The sequence below is a fragment of the Diadema setosum genome, chromosome 14 (assembly GCF_964275005.1).
Source record: "Diadema setosum chromosome 14, eeDiaSeto1, whole genome shotgun sequence".
In the NCBI taxonomy this organism is placed as follows: domain Eukaryota; kingdom Metazoa; phylum Echinodermata; class Echinoidea; order Diadematoida; family Diadematidae; genus Diadema; species Diadema setosum.
In genome coordinates this window covers 30,937,586-30,959,936 of record NC_092698.1, presented here as the reverse complement: position 1 = coordinate 30,959,936, position 22,351 = coordinate 30,937,586, and the positions used below count along the sequence as shown (strand labels likewise).

The 22,351-nt window shown below is 35.8% G+C and overlaps 1 protein-coding gene across 2 annotated transcripts in view; it reads left to right on the top strand.

Moving 5' to 3' along the window:
• Positions 1-22,351, top strand: part of LOC140237565 (dynactin subunit 6-like) — a 38,680-nt gene that overhangs the window by 3,509 nt on the left and 12,820 nt on the right. For both annotated transcript variants that reach the window (XM_072317500.1, XM_072317499.1), the window contains exons 4-6: positions 424-494; positions 2,744-2,791; positions 3,763-3,905. In XM_072317500.1, the coding sequence (XP_072173601.1) occupies positions 424-494; positions 2,744-2,791; positions 3,763-3,905 (262 nt within the window). The remainder of the gene's footprint in view (positions 1-423; positions 495-2,743; positions 2,792-3,762; positions 3,906-22,351) is intronic.

The window sequence follows — 22,351 nt, the reverse complement described above, 5'->3', positions numbered from 1 at the left end:
TGTTATTATTATTATTATTATTATTATTATTTATTCGGCAATTCAACATACATGTACAATACAAGCGGACAAGCAAGCTAGTTATCACTCCAGGTATAGTGAGTATACAGTATGTACTATACATAGAAAACGTTCTTTAGCTCACAAACTATGAAAGTCTCAACAACCAAAGAGTAAACAGTGTAATTGTTAAATGCATCCTGTGACAACAATGCCAGTGATTATCACAGTGATTTGGGGAAAGAAAATGATGATCTTGTCTTTTTTTTCCCCTCTACTATGATGGATAGCCTGTTCGCACTCCTCATCACTTCAGAAGAAAACCTATGAAAGGATATTGGAAGTGCTCATTTGTCACTTTTATGGTTGCATACCTGGTAAAACTGTTTCATGTTTTTGTTTTTGTTTTCCTTCTTTTTTCAGAAAACTTCCTGGCCAAGACACGCCAGTCGCCATGACGATAGGAACAAATAATGTCTTTGAAGTGGGGTCCCGTATCCTTGAAATGTGTAGTGCATTCTGTCGAATGAACTGACTCTCTGCTTCCATGAAAAGTTGGAGAAGATGACATTTCATTCCATTTCTGTTTGCATGGTGTGAGAGGGAGCAATTATATATTAATTGCAAAATACATCTGATATGATCACAAATTTTGATATCTTTATAGAAACTCACCAGTGCATAATGCTCTGTTTATTGTGAACACAAATCTGCCATGGTCAAGATGGATCATAGACTCTAATGATAAATTTGTGCATTCAAATATTTTTTTGTCTTTCATGATACGTGTCTAGAAATCCACTCTGACTGGGGTAAGTTAAAGTACATTTTTTAAAGGAAGACAATAAACTAAAGTATTTGAGTGAGGGTATTCCCTTTATAAATTACAAAAGGCTTATTTGAGTCCATAAATTGATTTATTTATGTATTCAAATACAGTGTTTTTATGCCTCCGCCACGAAGTGGTGCCGGAGGCATTATGTTTTCGGGTTGTCCGTCCGTCCGTCCGTAATGAATTTTGTGGACAGGGTAACTATCAAAACCTTTTGAGGTATCCTAATGAAACTTGGAATGTATGTGTATTAGGGGGTGAAGTTGTGCCTATCAACTTTTGGGTGCACATACTCAAGGTCAAAGGTCAAAAGGTCAAGGTTAAATACATAAAATTTCACTATTTCCATCATATCTATGCAATGCCTGAAGATATTTTCTTGAAACTTAGTGTATGCATGTATTACCCGATTAAGATTCTCTATTGAAAGTTTGGGTCATGAGGTCAAGTAGAAATATTAAAACTTCACCTTTTTTCTCTGTACCTTGGAAATTGTTCAAGGTATCTTCATGGAACAGAGTGTATATACATGTACTGACTGGCAGTGATTATCTAGCGAATTTAGGGTTCATGGCATCAAAGGTCAGGGGTCAAAGGTCAAGGGCAACACTGAAATTTTACTATTTCCCTCATGTTTATGCAATGGCAGCAGGATTATTTTTTTTGTAACACTTGGTGTATGCATGTATAACCTAATAGAGATTCTCTGGAAAGTTTTTTTTTTCCTTTTGTTTTTGCCTCAAAGGTCAAAAGGTCAAAGATCAAGTGAAAGTGCTGAACTAAGTTTTTCCTCCATATCTCGGAAGTAGCTCAAGTTATCTTGAAACGTACTACATATTTATGCATGTTCTGCCTGACAGTGATTATCTTATGAATCTTAGGGTCAAAGGCCAGATGAAAATGGTAACAATTTACTATTCAATACAGAAATTGCACTTATTCTCCATACCATGAAAATTACTCAAATAAACGTATGAATGGGTCAAAGTCAAGTTAAAAGTCCTTAAATCCCAAATACATGCTCTCCTATTCATCCAATTAAACCTAGGTCAAGGAAGGTGAACATTCAACACATTTGTGACAAACTTGTCATTTTAATATTTTGCCAATTTTGTGAAAATGTTATCACACATTGTCCACATGTACTATCTAGAGCTATTAGGAGAATCATGCATTATGGCGGAGGCATATCAGTCGCCATAGCGACATTTCTAGTTTCTCTGTAGGACCTGGCACTGCACATGTCCCATCCCTCTTGCCTTGTAGGACTTGGAATTTAGTTCGCATCCACTTCTCGATGGTATGCTGGGCAAAACTTGAGCAAGCTCTCTGATTGTTTGGAGCAGCCATAGTTTAAAAGATTTACATAATAGTTTAAATGCATTGATAAAAAATGTTACAGTGGTTTAGTGCAATAGTGCAGTTCAGTTTCAGACTGCTGCACCATGTTGCTCATGGTCATGAATTTGAATGGAGAACAAGGACACATGGAATCAGTGGTTGTAGTGATATGCATTGTATGGTATCTTGTTACATAAAGTTAATATTTTATCTGTATGTAATTTTCTTGTCATTTCAGGTGAATGCTTGCTTGAATTACAGCTCAAAAGTAAAGGGTTGATGATTCTTTCTGTTATAATGTGTGTGAACCATCTTCATGACCCCAAAAGATCCCTTGAGTGCAGATGAGTCCATAGTGAGAAACAAGTCATAGATTTCCACATACTAGTATCAAGTCCTTCTTCATTGCAAGATGCCTACTGATGTTTGATGTAAAGGACTTAGGGTGTGGTTGATATCCAGTTCTATAGAGATTCATAGTGATGCAGTGCAAACTGTCATCATAAAAGCAAAATACTCTCAGGGGGTTATGCTCGATAAGATTTTTTTCTTGACAAGCTTTTCAAACAGGATGTGAGGCTATACGTGTGGGCAACAACAACATCGTAGAGTCAAAAGGTGAGTGAAGTGTCTGTAGTAAAGCGTGTAAAACAAAAGCAGGAGTCACAACCCTCCAATGTACGTAAACAATTAATTTTGCACTGCCCTATGATTTTATGCAATAGTTTTAATGTCTGTATTCAGAGGAGAGTACTTCAGCAGCAGGTATTTTGTTCTTTACTTTTTTTCTTTCTTTTGATAGAGTAGTGTTGTTTATAGTCAACCATGTGTTGCATGCCTTTTAATACTTCAAGAAAGAAAGTCTTTTTTGTATGTAATTTTCATTGATAAAAAAATGCTCATCTGGATGTAAAACTATATTGTGTGATTCAAGACCTTCCATGAAAGTTGCTCAGTCATGATCATAAATTTGTATCAGTTGTGAAAATGGCATTAGGTGCTACGATTCAATGTTGTTATCATGTGGTGGGAACCCTGCACCCTGTGTACCTGTTACAATTATTCTTTTAGTGTTATATGCCATGAGATATAATTGTTTGATAAAAAATAATATTTAATGACTTTATAGTCTAATACCAGTCAGGTAATGGATGTCCCAGTATTGGACCATTTGAAATTTCTCCAGTGGTCTTACATCAGCCTTATCCTATTGGCTCCAAAAGTTCCTCTAGTTATAAGAGATAGTGACTTACATTGTTGAAAATGTAAGTAGAATGTTCTAGCCTCAAGGTTGAAAGTGGTATTTGAAGAGGTTCCTAGAACCTTGTTTTTGTCTCAGTACTTTTAACCCACCTTAATAACTTTCAAACTCTTCAGATTCATCAGGGATTGATTATTCTGTATACTCCATCCAATGCCAGTTTTATACATGTAATATGGTGTAAACATAAAGTTACTTGTGTGTGTGTGTTTGCATTTGTGTTAATATTTTGTTGGAATGCTTCGAGATTAACCAAGCCTTTGCTTGGTTCTTGGCAAACTGTCCTCTCAGCACCGTACACTGAATATTCCTTGTTTCACCCCTCCAGCTTCCATTGGCAGGGAGACGGAGCTGAGCAGCGGCTGCGTGATTGGAGCATTCTGCAACATCACCAGTCATGAGACCCTCCCCGAGAACTCCGTCATCTTTGGCGATAACTGCAGGAGGAGATTACAGGCTGACAAACCACAGGTAACCGTAGCAACAGCAAAGTCCCAGCAATCTTTTATTATCTACTATCTATTTACTGTTTTGGTGTATACCATACTGATATGAATTTTGCTGCCTTGATGCATGCATGAAATTCAAAGCAGTATCAAATTTGTGTGAAATATTGCATGAAGTATATTTATTTAAAATGTAACAGTATAATTGTGTGCAGTTGCATTCAAGATTTCTAGAATGTCTACATACATGTGATATTTGTCTGTATTCATATTGCTTTTTATAATACAGCTGTTGTTTGTGAGACCAACATTTTTTTTTTAGTTACAGTTTTCATCAAAACAGAATCAAAAACTTACGCATGCACATAAAAGTCCACCCCAAACTCTCATAGTTGAATGTGAAACAAGCTCAAAATCGTGCCTCTACTTCAGAATTCTTTTTTTTTTTTCACAAGTAGCTTCAGAGCGAAAAAATGAAATAGTTTTCACAGAGTTGATTTACTCACCAAAACATTCATAGAAATGAATGGTTTTCTTCATTCCAATGATCTTCTAATGTGAAAGCGGTATCATGCAATGAGACCACATTCCCACCGATATCCATTGTTTACGCATTTATTGCTTCTCCCCATATCTCTGATGATGTTCATATTTTCAAAAAAGACAAAAAAAAATCAAAGTCCCTGTGCTATGGGGCTCACTGGATCTAATTCTGTGTAGAACTTGGGGCTACTGTAAATGCAGAAATGTTTGCGGTACATTAATTTTTGCATATTTCGTGCTACTTCTGGCTAGCGCAAATTGTAAAACTCACGAAAATATCTTCACAATTTTCTGGGCACATCTTGAACAGTGCTGAGTGGGTTGACGATTGTGCACCACAAATTCTAGAACCCGCAAATATGTTTTTGAGCTGTTTAGCTTGAAAAATTAATCAATCACGCAAAAATATTGACATTTTCAGTACTGTGTTCTTTTCATGTAATCTTTCATGCAATATCATTATCAATATCAATATCATGCGACCTAGGCTACATGCACAATAAAGATCATGTCCTGGCATATCATGGCTTTTTATCCTGTATCCCTCATCCATTAATACAAACTTTTAACATTCCTTTTGTATGATTTTTATTTGTGGAAATTTTGATTCAGCTGATTTCATCACTAGGGAGGGGATTAAGAACTGATACATGGACTTATTCAATAATGTTCCCTTCAGTAATTGAAGATATTGATAATGACAATCATTTTAAACATGACATATTTCCACCACATGTTTCAGGTTACAAATTAATTGTTTTTCTGTCATAATGTAGATATCCTGTGACTTTTCTTTTGGAATGTTTTTCTCTTCGCATTGTATGAAGGATATTCTGTGAATTTCACCTTAACACATGTGGCATAGAAAAAGCAAAATCAGCACAGGCCTAGTAGCTGTGGTAATGTCAGCCAGTCAATGATTGACATCACAGAGCATGAAATTAGGCATTGTCAGATTCTTGCCACACCTTTGTCACTAATTAATATTCGGATGAAAATGTGTTGAGAAGTATTTATTCCATCAAAATTTCTACCTGATGTGACAACTTTCAGTACCTCCTCAGCAAAATTACTTCAAAGAGATGGGAATACAAAACTTAATATATGTACATATGTATATTATATTATACACACACACACACACACACATACACACACTTAAAGTGCGTGTGTAATGAAGAATCCATTGTGTGCATGTGTTTGAAAAGAACATTCCTCATGCTTGATAAATACTTTCAAAAGTCAAAGCAGGAATTATAGCAATTGTGGACAGATGTAAATGTACATATTTGTTGTTGTTGTTGTTTTGTATCTGTTGCCAGTTTTCTTGACTGGTGGGCATCAGCTTTCCAGTCGGCACATATATATAACTATTGAAGAGCTTCCTTCACCAATTGGCACAGATGTGTGGAAATTAACTGTAAATGAATACAGATTACCTAATCCTTATAATCCCTCTAGTTTTATCAAGGCCTTCCTGCTGGACTAATAAGGTATTATTGTCCCTGATTGGACTATCTAATCTAACTAAACTTACCTATCGTAGATTCAACAGATACAATAGTTTTTTTCCTTTTTTTTTAATTGCATAATGTGAGTTGACAAATGTATACTGTGCATTGTGTATTACTTTTTGTTTGATGGAAATAAAACTGAATTGAGTGGAATTAAAATTGAACAGAATGCTTTTAATGAAAAAGCTTGGCAAGCTGTAGCTTTCTAGTGCCTGGGCACGATAAGGGTTGAACAGCATGCCAAGGTACAAGTTTAGAGTTAAGAATGAATTGATTGGATAGCGGATGCTGCTTTTTGTGTTCCCTGCCTGCTGTGTTTGATATTATACGATTTTTTTGTCTTCTTATTTTGTTTTCTTTTGTTGGTTGGATATATCTTTCAGTGAACTCTGCTTGTCTGCAGATGGATATTTGGTGAAGAAATATGCTGTGTAATTTCTTATTATTGTTTTTTAAAAGTGCAGATCTGTTCACCTTATATGTAGAATAAAGTGGGTGGGAAAAGGAGCTGTTGTGATGTCCTTTTGAAGAAAACAACATCCTGTGATATTCTCTAGTCATAAGGTATCAGTAAGGCCACTGTGCAGTGTGTAGGTTGGGCAAGGGAAGTCATAGATGTGTTTTAAAGGCTGTTTGTCTCTTGGGACCTATTGGCAAAACACCATAGATAACTTGCTTCTGCCCATCAGAAACTGCTATTTTCTGTTTGTTCTATAATTATGTCTTATTATAGACTGAAATGCCACTCCCCTGTTTCACTCAGCAGCCAGAGAACATGAGGTTCCATGTACATCATGATGTAAATTCTAAACTCCTTTGACATTTTAGAGTGGCTGAGGTAGTTACCGTCATTGGCTGGATGTTCTAGTCAGTCTCACTCAGAAAGGAGTTTATCGTATCACTAGCAGTGCACTGCATGTTACATGCTTCATCTGTTTTATAATGATCTTGGGAAATTTGACGCTTTTGATTTTTCTGAAGCAACTTTAAAACTTTAAAACATTCAGAAAGTAAATAAAGGAAATTACTGTTTAATAGACCCTTTTATTTGATTTACAGCACAGTTTCAAGCATGCTATTTTGTCATCAAAGATCAAAGATCGCTGATGGTTACAATAAGTGTTTTAAATTCACTTTTGACATTTATCTTCATTTCTCTGTTGTTGTTGTTTTTTCCCTAAGTAATAACTGCTCTCCCGCTGAAGTGATCCCTTACTCAAAGCATGATACTTTATGAACAGTGGCTGCTACTCTAAGAGAGTGGTGTGCTTCAAATATCATGATTGATCTTCTGTACAGTGTGCAATACAAATCATAATGTCTTTTTTTTTTCTATTGAAAGTAGAAGTTCTGAAGGAAACTCACCTATTTTTTTTTTTTCAAACATGCTGATGTTTGCAGCTAAGTAGCCTTCTTTAGCATTGAAGTTGTAGGTAATCTTTTCGAAAAATATATGATTGCCACTTCTCAGTGTGCAAATCTGAAGTATTTCTTTTTTCAAAATCGGGAGGATGGGGTGGGGTAGAGAAATTGCCTGTAAATTGTTCTTTGTCAACAAGGTGTACAATGGAAGTAATGAATTTTCATGGATTTCACTCATTTTTATTCTTTATTTTTTATTTTTATTTTTATTTTTTGCGGGGGTGGGGGGGGGGGGGAAGGGAGTGGATATTGCATTTGCCGTAAAAAACATCTCCTAGCAGACGTGGTATTTGTATTGCAGGGTACCAGTACTTGCATGTTACATAGTGCCATGGAACTTAGCCCTTTCACTCCATGTGTACAAACTTTGTGACTTCTAATCCCTTTGTAAACCAAACAAGGACAGTGTCATGGGACTGCTTAAAATTTACTAAGAATCTTATTTTCTTTCTTGAGATATCTGGAGAGAAAAGGGCAGTTTTATAGTTTTCAAATGGTGTCTTTGACATTTGAATGGATAGGTGTTTGTTTGGTTTGTTTGGTTGTTTGTTTGTTTGTTGTTTGTTTGTTTTTTATACCTACATGATGAATTAACTCAAACCTAAAGGGATGTAAAACATATTATGCAGAAAGGGGAAAATGGGAGTTATGTATTCAAACTGGGATGAGCCCATAATGAGGTCTGCAGAAGAACTATTGTGCAATTGCATGAAAGGTTTAATTAAGTTAAATGTGATTTATCACATTTCTATTTATCAGTTTCAATTTCAGTTTGATTCTTATCTATTTTATATCATCTCTCTATTTATCTGTCTATTTATCTATCTATCCATCTATTACTATGCAATACAATAATTATGTACATATAGCACTCAAGATTACAAAATAACTGCATGTATAAGTTGTTTCATAGTGCTTCACACCACAGCTATAGTACAGCTGCTATATATACATGCCCTCTGCTGCACTGCAGTAAAAAAATGAACTATTTGTCTATTTAATATCTGTCTTTTAGTTGTCTGTTCATTTTTAATCTATCTACCTATCTGTCACATTTATTTTTCCATCTATTATCTCTTTATCTGTCTATCTGTCCATATATTGATTAACCAGGAACTATCTACACCTGAATTGGAGAAGACAGAAATTTTTCTTTACATGCTATTTTTAGAGTAGCACAAGAATTTTCTTCCATATTACTACCAGTAATGAGTAACAACTCTCACCAGAGTAATTAAAAACTGAGAGAGCATTTCCATGCATTTGGGTTAACATAGGATCATGGTCCCCCCCCCCCCCCCCCCCCCATCATGTAGTGAGCATTCTGTTATGCTGCCCTCTTGTGAACATTCCAAGACAATTGTAGAAGTATGGATGTGTTCGCAAGCAACAGGAAATAGAATGTGGAGATATGAAGTATGCATGAACCTGCAGTTTTCAAAGCATCAGTGGCGTGCGCAATCTATTCAAGCATTTCCTCTGACCACACTTTCCACTCATCTCTATCTCTCTCCTTTTCTCTCCCTCTATGTTGATAAAACTTGATCTTTCTTCTTCTTCTTTGTCAAATCATGTTTTTTTTTTTTGTTGTTGCAATTATTACAAATATCTTCTGCTTTTATACATTGTATATAATTTCTCTGTTTATATGATGGAAATGAAAATAAATTTGAATCTTGAAATCTTGAATCTTTAGAATTTTGCCACACATCTCTGCTTGCATTCATCAGCAGAAAGAATAGAGATATGCAAAAGACAAAAACAACAAGTTGTGGCACATGTGGCATATCTTGCATGGCAACTGGCAGTGCCCCAAGTCTTGAATCAAATATCAAATTCTTTATGATTTGTCATCGGAAGTATTGGACATAGAAAGCATGAGGCTTTTTAGCAAGACACCACTCTTTAGCACGTATAATTATTTTAATCATGGGTACAGAGACAGAAAAGTTGTTACAAAATAGAATATTATATTTTTGTAATGCGGAGGGGCTCAGAGCAGGACTTTTGTCTGACAGTCATGATAATTTGCTATGTATCCCTTTTGAATGCCAATATTGTGACATGGTTATAGGAAAAAAAAAAAATGTTTTCACACTGTGATAAGAAAAAAAAAAACATTTTTTTTTTTTTGCTGTTGTCATGTATTTCTTGTGTTTATTTTGTTGGAGTGGTAATGAATCCAACAAGATTCAGTTTTGTCAGTTAAGAGACAAAAAGGCATTACAAAAGGTACATAATTATTGTCATTCTGGTTCTCAAGTTCAAATTTATTTGCCAATAAGACAAAAATATAGCTTCCTATTACGGCAGATATTTGTGCAGTAATATTACCAATTTTTAAGCTTGTGAAAGTATACATTCTTAATATTACAAAAACATATCAACCACAATAATTATTACCCTGGTTATTTAATTCTATCACCAGTGATATTATTACGACTGCTGGTACCTATGCCTCCATCACTCCTTCGATTAATTCCTGATGATAGCTTGTGTTGTAAATGACCCTTATCTCTCCATGTTGTGTTATGTGGTAGCCAGATATGTTATACTCTGCACCAAAACGTAGGACAGATTAACAAAAATCATCATTGTCATCATCATAATGATGATAGTAATACATTCTATTTGTAACACGGTTAATACATTGTTTCTAAGCACCAGAAAAAGGGGGAGAGAAAGGAAAGGAAAGGAAAAATTAGAGATACCAAAGTAACAAGTTAAAAATATCAAATTAATCTACTTTTGAAAGTGATATTTTCATAGATTCTTGGACCTCATCCAAACTTTTGCATAGCCAAGTGATTAGATCTGAGCTTTTGTTTTATTTTCAGTCAATTGCATTTATTAATTTACATGTGCATTGTGTGTATGTATCCTGTTGATATCTACAGGCATTATTTACAATTTGCATGTGAAACAAAAACTCAGCTCTTGTGCTTCAAAATGGTCCTGAAATGTGAGTTAGGGATAGAAAGCATATAAAAATTGTAATCATTATGATCAATGGTAAGTATTGTTAAATATACAAATGTGAACAATAGTTATAATTGTTTCTAGACTAAACCGTCTGTAGTTATGATTTTGTGAGAGAAATATATCTTAGGCTTTATTGCAAAATTTTTACATGGTAGGATGTTTTGTGATACAACTGACCTGCACATGCATCAAATAACATAACTGAAAAAAAAATTAAATCACCACTCTCAGTGGCAAACAATACCTTTAAATCCTTCTCTGTGTTATGCAGTTACAACATTTAAAGGATATTCCTGACAATATGCAAGAATTACTTCATGTGAAAGTTTGTGAATTTATTCAGCAAATAGGCACATTGTGGTTGATTTCATAAAACACACAAATCATTTCGCTTCCATCTCCAAATTTTGAAATTTACGGGGCGAAGCTGTATGAGCAACGTTGTAGGAGGTTGACATTGTCAATCGACAAAGTTTACTTGATCTTGCAACACGACACACGAGCGACAGTGAAATACAAAAACATAGCCAGTGATTACACCTTGGGATGATTTTGCCGTTAAATTTCTATCTGAGGGTGGATACCGAGAACTACACGTTAATGTGCTAAGCATTGGGTTGTTCAAACTGTCAGTCTTCTGAACACCACAGGCACTCACGCTCAGTTGGCATTGTCCAGCCGATACTCTCTGCCTGAGTCTTGCTCAGAGTCAGTATCAATGGAATTCAAAGTGGTCAGTGGAATTGTAGTCTCCCTTCTTCTTTCACAAAGGCTCATATTTGCTTGGGAAGAGGTCATATTTTTTTGGAGAATTTATATACAGCAGTGTCCACAATAAAACATGAGTCAATGTAATGAACATACATGTAGAATATTAATGGATGGAAAATCAGTATTATTTAGGAAATTGTGGCATGTGTTGATACGCTGGTAGTTGTGCTAAAGTGGATGTTTTCCATTGCCACAGAAGTAAATGATATGATTGTTATTCTCCATCAAAATTAACTGTCTATATTTTCACGAATTGAGATGATATTCTGCGTTTCATGTAATTTTTTGACAGATGTAGATGTAAAAGGCTAAAGTGATCCTGAAACTGCAATAAAGACTGTGAATGTTCAATTATGAATAGTGCCCTCTAACATGACTAAGACAAGTAAGGTATTAAGTTCAGCTTTTCTTTTGAACCTTCACAGGAGAAGCATAGTGAGCCTGCTATGTCACATTCGAACAGCATTGTTGGATGCTAATCTGGCCCCAACTTTGTGATTCGTGTTGAAATGGCTAAAATAATGATTTTTATACACCTTCCATTCATGTTTTCAGGGATCAAAACACACCTTTTAATAGTGTTTTATATTCTGTACTTCCATTTGATGCATTCAGTTGTGTTTAACAAATGGGATTTTTTTTTTTTATTTGAAGTGGGGATGTGTGTATGTTTGTGTGTATGTACATTGTATGTGTGTATATATATTTGTGTGTCTTTGTGTTCATCCTTTGTGTACTGGAACCATGTGAGCCATTCATTCACTCTATGGAAAATTGGAATATTTAAGAGGCAACAGTTTAAGAATGCAAGATATAGAAATCTTTATTACTGCTGAGTATGATATACAAATGAAGTGAAGTTTAGCATGGTATTGGTAGACATGGGAAACAGACTTAAAATGCAGACAGGGACGTCTTTGTGCCCCATATGTGTGTATAATATCATGGCTGGAATAAATGCATCGCTTCGGAAAAGTCTCCCCATCATTAGTGAGATCTACGAGATCCTCTGTGGGAAGACCTTAAGAAGGATTCTATGGCTACTATAATGATCAGCCAGGGATGGGGCAGGGGAGGAAATCTCTTTGACGTGGCGCTCTGCGAGAGGCAGAGAGCTGGGTAATTATGCAAGGCGGTGATGAATAGTATTCGGTCTGTTCTCCTTTGCCGGAGAGATGCGCAGTTCCTAATCCTTCAGAGGAATTTGTGCTCCCTAACTGCTACAATACTGGCCTCCTCCTAAAGCCCCAACTCTTTTTCCTTGTTCACCAGAGGCTGCTAGAGTAGTGTGCATTCGTTATCAAGCTTTTTTTCTCTCTCTTTTTTTTTTTTTTTTTTTGGTCACATGGCTTCCCCCTTGAGAATTCAGTTTTGTTTTGTGCAGACTCCAGGTTTGCAAATAAGTTTTATTGCTGACATTGATCACCGACTGCCACAAGGAGAAAGAAAGAAAAAAAGTGGCGGCCATGCTTAAGTATTGCTTTTGCTTCATCTGCTCCCAGCTAGTTTGTGTCATCCAGGGACCTGTGGTATCGTGTATCATTCTAGTCCACTGCTCTGCCAGCAGTACTGTCAGTGTCTGTGACCAGAGGACAATTGCACTTCTATCAATTCAAAGAAGAATCATATCCCTTTAAGACTGCTTTACCTTGCAGAATTTAAGATAATGATATGCCTTTTTAAGGTTGCTACATATGTATGATTTATTCCATACTCAGATGATATAAAGGTGGTCTGTCCATCTCACATCCGTTTTATTAAACACCCTTTATAGAGAGGTTTTGTTTTGAGTTGTTCCCGTATTCTCCAATGGAAAGTCAGAAGATAACTGTCGCTATTTACAGACTGTTTCTTCCTAGTTTGACTGCTCAGTTGAATTTAATCAGAAGACAAGCAGAGAAGATATATCGAAGACACGGTCATCATATGACTACATCTCTGGTTTTCACTTTCAGCTCACATAATTTGAAGTTTCATAAGTTGATACGATGTTAGAATAGCACGTAAAGTTTTTCTTTCATTCTTTTTAGTGTTCTAAAGATTAACTACAAGGAGACGTGGTGATTGATATTGATGTTTATCTTTTAGTGATGATGAATTCTGTAATCTCATTGGTCAATCAACCACTGAATATACCCCGTATTCCGTGATAAGGTCATATTGTGTGCATGTGCTAAATCCACCACTGAATATATTCCGTATTCCGTGATATGACGTCATGATATTACACAGCTAGCTGCGCGTGTACCAAAGACGCTTATAGGAAAGTGCGCGCTAATCCTGTACAAAACAAATGGACAGCGCGCGGTCCTCAAGCGTATTACGCACATAACCTGAGACCACTAGACGCTTGATAAAGGACAATGGCAACTTACGTATATCTGGCTACTGCAGTATCTTATGGCGTGTACGTATTTGTATGCGCGCATACAGTAATCAGCTCGCGAGACGTAGGCCTAAGTCAACATGGTCATGGCTGACAGCCGGCGATTTCAACATCATTCACGAGAGGAAATCAGCGAGAAGAAGGTTAGCACTTACACTAAAAGATAAAATCATTACCCCCTGCTTGTTCTTACAAAATATGGGAAATATCTACGGTCTGGTGCCATATTCCATTCGGCCTCCGGCCTCATGGAATATGGCACCAGACCGTAGATATTTGCCCGTATTTCGTGAACAAGCAGGGGGTAACTAATAGTATCACACAGAAACAGTGCACGACATGAAATGAAATGATTTGTGATCAGATGTAACACAACAGTGTACTATTAATGCCAGTGCGCAGTAACTCTGAATGATGATAAACTGGATCATAAATTCCCCTGAAATAAAAATCTAATTTATGCACCCATCACGGGTAGTTCTGATACTGAGACCATGTATACCATCTGAGATCCAAGCCACATTAGTTTTGCTCTCTTTCTCTCTTAAAAAGAAAAGAAAAGAAAAGAAAGAAGGCATATGTGTAATTAATTACTAAAGCTCTGCATTTAGGTATTGCTGTAGTTTGTATTTTCTGTCTTTCATATGTTCAACGATGAACTATGAACTGTGTTTCTTCTTGGAAAAGTGTTCTTGCCCATGAACACTTCAACTGGCCAACAAAGTCACTTGCTGGCATTTTGATTACTGAATGGCAGTTGTCACACACATGCAATAAGAGCTGGACACCACAGTTCATTCTGCGATAGAGCAGTATGCAAGTACACATGTTTTAATACTACATGTATAAAGTACATTGTCGATAGTGCCACCATACAACATTCTATTGCATGGTGTGGTGTTTCATGTTTGAAGATCTTGATTAGAGATCCTGAGATTTCATAAATCAAATGTTTAAGCAAATTTTATCAAGTTTTCAGTGGTGTATAGATATAGTACTGTATGACCGGTCACACGTAGTCGACCAGTGTTGTGATCATTGTATAACTTGGTTTGTGTGGTAAACATATTGCCACAATGATGTACAGTCTATTGAAGCACAAAGTTGGCATGGTGCTGGGTTTTGAATTCACCCACTTGAGTGGTTATCATACAGTGACAATGCTTTCACTTTTTACAGAACCATGGATGCATCTTGAATAGAATATAATGAAGAGAAAAACAAAAACATTAAACATAGCTGAAGTGTCACCTTCAAGTGATACAGATAATAATTCAATGCCATTAGTAACTCTTGGAAAGAAGCCCTGTCTTTCAGTTTCTGTGAAGAAAATAATTTAACAAGTGCCCATGTATCAAGTTTAATGCTGTGAATGTTCTCCCTCTTTTCGTCTTCAAAACACTAGTGAAGATTTATTCATTTTGGGGTTAGTTGTGTTTGGTTTTTTGTCTTTCTGGCAGGGCGAGCCACTGAGAGATGATCCAACAGCCCTGACACTCGCACGCAACATTGTTTTTGTCATTTGCGATTTGGCTTGCCATTGTTGTAGACTGATATATCCTCTGAAAGTTAGGGTTGAGGTGGGGTTGGGGGAGTGGGGGAGGGGGAAGTAAGGAGGGAGAGATGTCTGGGACCAGAGATGCAACAATTATTTCAAAAGTTCTTGCCTATTTTTACATGAAAAGATGTACAAGCATTGTAAAAAGTGTCTCAGCCTCAGTTTTTTGCCATTTTTTGAAACCGTTAATCAGGATTCAGATGTACCATAAGGTGGACAGGTAAACCTTTGTGACAGAACATTACACTGTTTTTCCCATTTATCTGGGTGCTTACAAGTACATGCAGCAAGAAGGCAACATGCTGCAAATTAAAACAAGAATTATTTAAAGACTGTTCAAACATATACTGTATACGCCATATATTTCGCGAGTCTAAATTTTCGCGAATCGGGAATTCCCGACGATGTCACGAGTGGTTAAATTCGCAGTTGTGGAGGCCTGTACTGAACGGAGAAGTGTACAGGCGTACGTCATATTCACTTCAAGATCAGAGTCAATATTTTCACGTGTCTTTAATTTCGCAAATAGCATCTGACTCGCGAAATTCGCGAAAATAAAAACCTCGCGAAATATTCGGCGTATACAATACTTTGAGGTAGTCCGCACAAATGTATTGAATACATATTCCAGAAAAAATGCAAAAAGTACCAACGATTTTGCCACTCATGTAGAAATGATCGGTACCATGCTCTGTGCACATTGCAATCTAAATGTAATGTCCAGTTTACATGCAGTATGCACATTAACAAATTATGCATCTTTCTCGGTGCTAGGGTAGCTCTCATACGATTCCTTACAGTGATTTGATATCTTGAGATCTATCAAAATGGCAATGAAGCTAGAAATGAAAATATGTGCAGACTAGAATTTGAGATAAAACTTACAGTGGTTGAATGGAACAGGTTTATTTGTTTTGTTTTGTTTTGTTTTCTTTTGTTTTCATTTTTGTTTTTTACAGTAGAGTTGTAATTTCATTTTGGGGAATTGAAGTGACATTGAGCATGTTGTTGATTTCTTTTTTTTTTTCAGTTTTCTCGTACACTATACATTGCTGTCAGTCATAGGTAGGCAAATAACTCTATCCTCGCCTTCAGCAAGCATGATGCATTCAAAATCAGTGTCATGTTGAGATGCTGGTCTTGATTTGATTTGATTTGATTTGATTTGATTTGATTTGATTTGATTTGATTTATTTCTGCATTCAATCATATACAAATTGAATACAAATTTCAAAAGCACAAAGACAAAGAATAACAAGTGCAGTCAAATAAAATAACAGTACACAAATAGATACACATAAGTGATTGCATTGAGCAGTATACATACACAGAAACACAAAATAAAATATACAGTATTTTTCAGTAAATAACAGAAGTAATTGAATGCAGGAGACTGCCATCATGAGCGATTAAGCTTGAAATGGATGGGGCCTCATAAAAAGACTATCCGGCAACACAACTCCCTTGGAAGGAATTATGTGATCAGGTGGGTGCAGTCAGCCAGTACAGTTGCAGGTGTGGGTGCAAAATGCAGTTAAAACAAGAAAATAGAGATTGAATAAAAATAACAGAGATTGAATAATTTTAGAGAGAAATGAGGCACAATCATTCATAGTGATCAGTTTGCATCCGTGCAATCATTTTTGATATCTTTTTGTTTGTTTGTTTGTTTGTTTTCCTCAAAGGGCTACCAGAAATAATAGGTGTTGACACAATGCCAATAGATATATAGTACATTCTAATAATATATTAATAAACCTCTTACGTGTATGAAAAATTTGCAGTCAAATACATAATGTTGTGTATGACCTTCGCTTGCCACTCTCATTTGCACTAGATATATCACAGCTTGTAAATGCAGCAGTCACACAAACAAATTACACTGTTGAGATGTATAATGCATTATGATACTGAAATGCTTACATCACTGTCTTCCCTAATACGGCAAGAACATAGTTATGATCTTGTTCGTTTCTTTCTAGTGGTTCTGTGATAGCAACGAGGACATAGTTAATTATGACACCCGATAGTGAAAGTGGTCTGTTAAATCATTCTGCCATAGATAGTGTCAGCATAGATAATAAATATACAATCAAATTTTTGATTTCTTATTGTTTGTCTTTTGGGTGCCTTGTAAAGAAATTCACTGATTATTATTATTTTTTTTTATAGTAGTGTCATGTGTACTTTCCATGAGTATATGCCTAAGAATGAAAAGCCAAACTCCTCCCACCCCATCCCCCCCCCCCCCGAAAGATTAATATCCCAAAGTGCTGTCTACAAAGCATTTACTGCTAGTCGTAGTACTGCCACGGAAGTAAAATTCCATCGTTTGTGAATGTCTAACGCAACCAAATTGATGCTGCCGGCTTTGTTTATTCGCCAAAGATGTCATTTTGGGTCCAAATTATTTCTCTTGATATATTTCCTGACAAAGGGAGAAATTCAACAACATCTCAGAAAGTGACGAGTCTTTCATTAGATTCCTGCGTGTCATTTACGCCCAGTCAGGCTTGAGAGTATCAGGCGCTCAGTCAGCGTGCATAATCCATAAGTGGATTTTGGTGGAGGGAGAAGTTGGAAGGAAGAAAGAAAAGAGAAAAGAAAGAGAGAATGGAAAGAAAGAACGAAAGAAGAGAGATGGAGAAACGGATATCAAAAGGGAGGTTCTTTTTAACTGACATTGGAATAGGGGGCCAATGTCATTGGCCATTATATGTGGGAAGACTAGGAGGAAACAACATTTTAACTTCTTATGGTGCAGGGAGTTGAGGTCATTCACAGCCCAAGTCAGCCAAAATGCCGTGCCATGCTGCAAAACCTGCATGCGGCTGAAGTCTCCCATGCTTGCAAATACTGTGAGTGTCTGTAGACATGCGTGCCCAGCTGAATGTGAGCCCAGTGTACTGTAGAGACAAGGCAAGCTTTTTGCAGTGTTATCATCAAAGCATACTGCAGTGGGAAGGCAGTGAGATTCATTAGACAGATCTTGCATGTTTTTTTTTTAACAAACCTGATAAAACTTGACTTTCCCAAAAACCCAGCAAAGCTGAAGGACTAGTTTTAGGCTGAATTATAGAAATCATTATTGCTTGTTGACACTGATGCTTACTTCAATGTTTTACATGGACCTGTCATCCTTACAAAGCCGGATAAAGTTATTGGTTGAGTTGAGTAATGTTTATTTGACCATAAGAGAGAGAGAAAAAAAAAACCACTTAAACAGACAAACGGAACAACAGAATACATAATCATGACAAATGCTATGTGAGCAGGACCCCATAACAAAAAAATAAATAAATGAATAAAAAAATTAAAATCTGATTATAACAAGGACCCTTGTTACAATTAAACAAATTATGTACAATCTAATAAATCATGAGTAAACTTAGAATAAAGCTAAATCTAAAGCTAAAGCTAAAACTAAATAAAGAAATCATACAGACATGCAAGCAAAGCACACACATATCCAGGAAGAATTAGTGTTAAAAGGGGAAGGAAAGAAGATAAGGAAATAAAGCTTTAGATGAGTTAAGTTGGAGATAAGAATACATGATTTCTAAAATCTATTTCTTACATTCATTTTTTATTCTTTACTTTGAATATTTGTAAGCCTCCACAGAGTATGCTTTCTGCTTATAAAATGTCTGACAATGTTCATTAGAATCTCTCCGAGTGTATCCAGGGTTTTCAGCCAAACGCCTTTATAGTGGTGATGCTGTAATATTGACTGCAATGGAAATTTTCAAGTTGAAGCTGTGTATTTTCAGAAGTACTATGAGAAACTCATACAATGTAGCAGATTGTGACTATTGCTGTGGGGAATATGAATGTTTAAATTTAAATGTGAACCCACTAAAGAGGCATTTTGAAGGGGACGTCATGCATATACCACATCATCTCGGAGGACTCCCCACCCTCAAAAATACAGATTTTTCCACAAAGCTGTGCTCTTGAAGAAGTAGTCACTTGGCTTGACAGGACAATTGAACCATATGACAGAACGATTAACATGTAGACACCATGATGAAAAAGAACATCAATTATTTCATGGAAAAGTACAGACATTGCATCTCATAGCTCAGTGCTACAGCGAGGGGAGCACAGGAGTTATTGAAATTAAAATTTGTCAACCTAGGAGGACTGACATGGCTGAAATACAAGATTTTTATTTATTTTCTTTTTTTTTTAAGGAGGTAGGGAGGGGACAAATAATAGGGATATCACTTTGTTCCATGTTTCTTCAGTCTTATTCAAATTTTCTCCTAATACTTGTCTCAGGGTAATGTATATGCCAGAATATTTGTTGAGAAAGATTAAATTGCAAATTTATTTATTTACTCAGTTAGTTAAATAGTTAGATATTTGTTCATGTATGTATGTAGGTATTTATTCATTTATTTATTTATTTATTCATTTATTTATTCATTTATTTATTCATTTATTTATTCATTCATTTTTTCATTTGTATATTTATCTATTAATTGATTAATTGATTGATTGATTGATTGATTGATTGATTCATTCATTCATTCATTCATATATTTATTCATTCATTCATTTAATCATTATTTGTTTGACTCTCTGCAAGCATTATCTAGTGGTTTCTTTTCTCGTGTAGTACCTCTACATTTCTCACTGAGGCTGGTACATGTGTCCAGGCAAGGTGTTGCCATTGTCTTTTCCATGTACAAGAATTCTAGGAAAAGATGTGCAGGGGGAAAAAGATTATTTCATTTTCCACATCATTGGCCTGATATCTTTATTTTATATGTAAATTTTAGCTCTTGTCTATTGCTGTATGGCAAGCATTCTTTTATGAAACATGTGATTAAGAAATCTTCAAAGATTTTTTTTTTTTTTACAAAATTATCATGTTGTGCATGATGAAATTTAAAGCATATTACTACAAGTAGTTTACTCACTGCATTATTGCAACGTAACAGATTACCGTAAAGCAAAAGCATTCCTTACATTGTGTACAGTTTGTCCATTTTACAGAAACTGTTGATCTTTGCTCAAACATGTGCACATATGCATGAGAAATTCGTGAACTAATGCTTTGGTAACACAATTTCATGTGGGTAATGATGGAAATGCGAAATATTAGCCAAATGGGTAGGCTAACAGTATAGCAATCTGAGAACATTGAGGTTGCTATGTAATTTTTTGATAAGCAATAGGCAATAATGGACAAATCTGGCCATAGCAGTATCCATCGATCTTCCATGTGAGAGTAAATTGCATGCAGCTTGTTGGGAAATATCATTGATAGGGCTCGATGGATCATCACGTAGCATTCTACCTACCCACTACAGATTGAGGAGAGAATTTAGGAATAATAGTTGTATTAGTAAAGCATACGATCAAAACTAGTTTACAAGTTTCTGTTCTGAAAATACTCTGGAACAACTCATTCTCCTGGCAAATCTCTTCTGCTGGACAAGTTCCTTGGTAGACCGTTTTGATGTATTGCAAGCAAATTCCAAATGGTGGAAGATGAATTTGAGCCCTTCTGAGAGCTTTGTTTTGCCTATTAATCCAGTCATTTTATTTCTTTATCAGGCAGTCCTGAATACACTAAGGAAAAGGAGAACGGAACCTGATTTCACTGTCTATAGTAACCTAAGTTTGTGTATGCATACAGTTGGTACAATGTTTGTGTGTGTGTATGTGTGTGTCTTTTGTATGTTGTGTTAACCACTGACAACATTGTCAGGAGATGTTGTGAATTTAATCATGATACAATTGCAGTTCTGTATAAATGAAAATGTGAATATTCAAAAAGAGCATTTCTTTTGATTACAATCGCAGTTGATATACAGGGGAAAGCCCTCACATACATTCATTACATTATCAAAGCATGGATTAAGTTTTAAGTTACATGAAGATTTGGTAATTATCATTTTCTTCAAAAATTAGCATTCTCTTTCCTTGCTTCTCAAAACTGCATTGAAGGCCCCCTCGCTGAAATGCAAATCTGGAATCTGTCATTGACATTATCCAGCAATATGAATATCTTGCAGATGAAATACAAATACAATTAAACCTATGAATACAATGAAGTATATTATTTTTCTTTCTTTTTTTCTTGTGATATATTTATCCCCCAGGGTATGGCTGTATTGAGTTTGTAACTTTGACAGAGTTATGTTTGTCACAATCAAATCCTCCCACTTTTCAGTTAGTTTGCAATGTGGAAGCATTAAGGGGGATTTGATGATGAAATATGCAGAAGTTGGTATAAGAGAAAAGAAACTAGGTACTATAACCCTGCTGGTGGCTACAGAGAGTGCATGTACTTTGTGAATTGACCAGTCGAAGGAACTGAAATCTATTCTTTATGGCAAAGTGCACCACTCACAATTTCACACCAGTGATAATTTATAAATTCAGTTCAGGATGTCCATTTATTTAGGTGCATTATTATGTGGGTTTCCTGACAGTCTTAACTCACCCACTGACTGCAGATTTAGTGTTCAGATTGCCACAGTTCTCCTACAGAGTGATTACCCAGGGAGTTTTCAAGCTGAAAATGTTAACGATTAAAAGATCAGTTCTTGGATTTTTAGTGTACATGTACTTTCACTGCATTACTTGCTTAACAATATATTACACAATCATTGTAGATTTGTGTACTGGGAGTTTAATAGGCTATTTGGGTTTGTGTTTCTGATAGTGAATAAGATATGTATACTGTATACGCCATATATTTTGCGAGTCTAAATTTTTGTGAATTGGCAATTCCCAATGATTTCACAAGTGGTTAAATTTGCGATCATGGAGTCCTGTACTGAACGGAGAAGTGTACACACGTACATCACATTCACATCGGGATCAGAGTCAAAATTTTCGCGTGACTGTCTTTAATTTCGTGAATAGCACCTGACAAAATTTGCAAAAACAAAAACCTCATGAAATATCTGGCGTATACAGTAAGTGTGTAGTTTATACAAAAGGATTGATATCTTTTCCTTAAAGAGATCGTATAGTTGTGGGTGAGACCTAACTTCAAGTTTCTAACATTTTTGGTGAGATAATGAGAAACCTCTTTGAAATATGAAAGAGAATGTAATTCCAAGAGGGATTCAATGTTTATATGATGAAAATTGGTTTTGAAATGGCTGAGACATCTAAAACAGAGCTATCCTGATAAAAGGTAGGACCCACTTTTTATTAGAATCATTTTTTTTTTTTTTTAGTTTGTTTTTGGGCGTCTCAGCCATTCCAAAACCGATTTTCATCACAGACTTTGAATTCATAGAATGGTATGCTCTGTATTTTATCATAAGTGG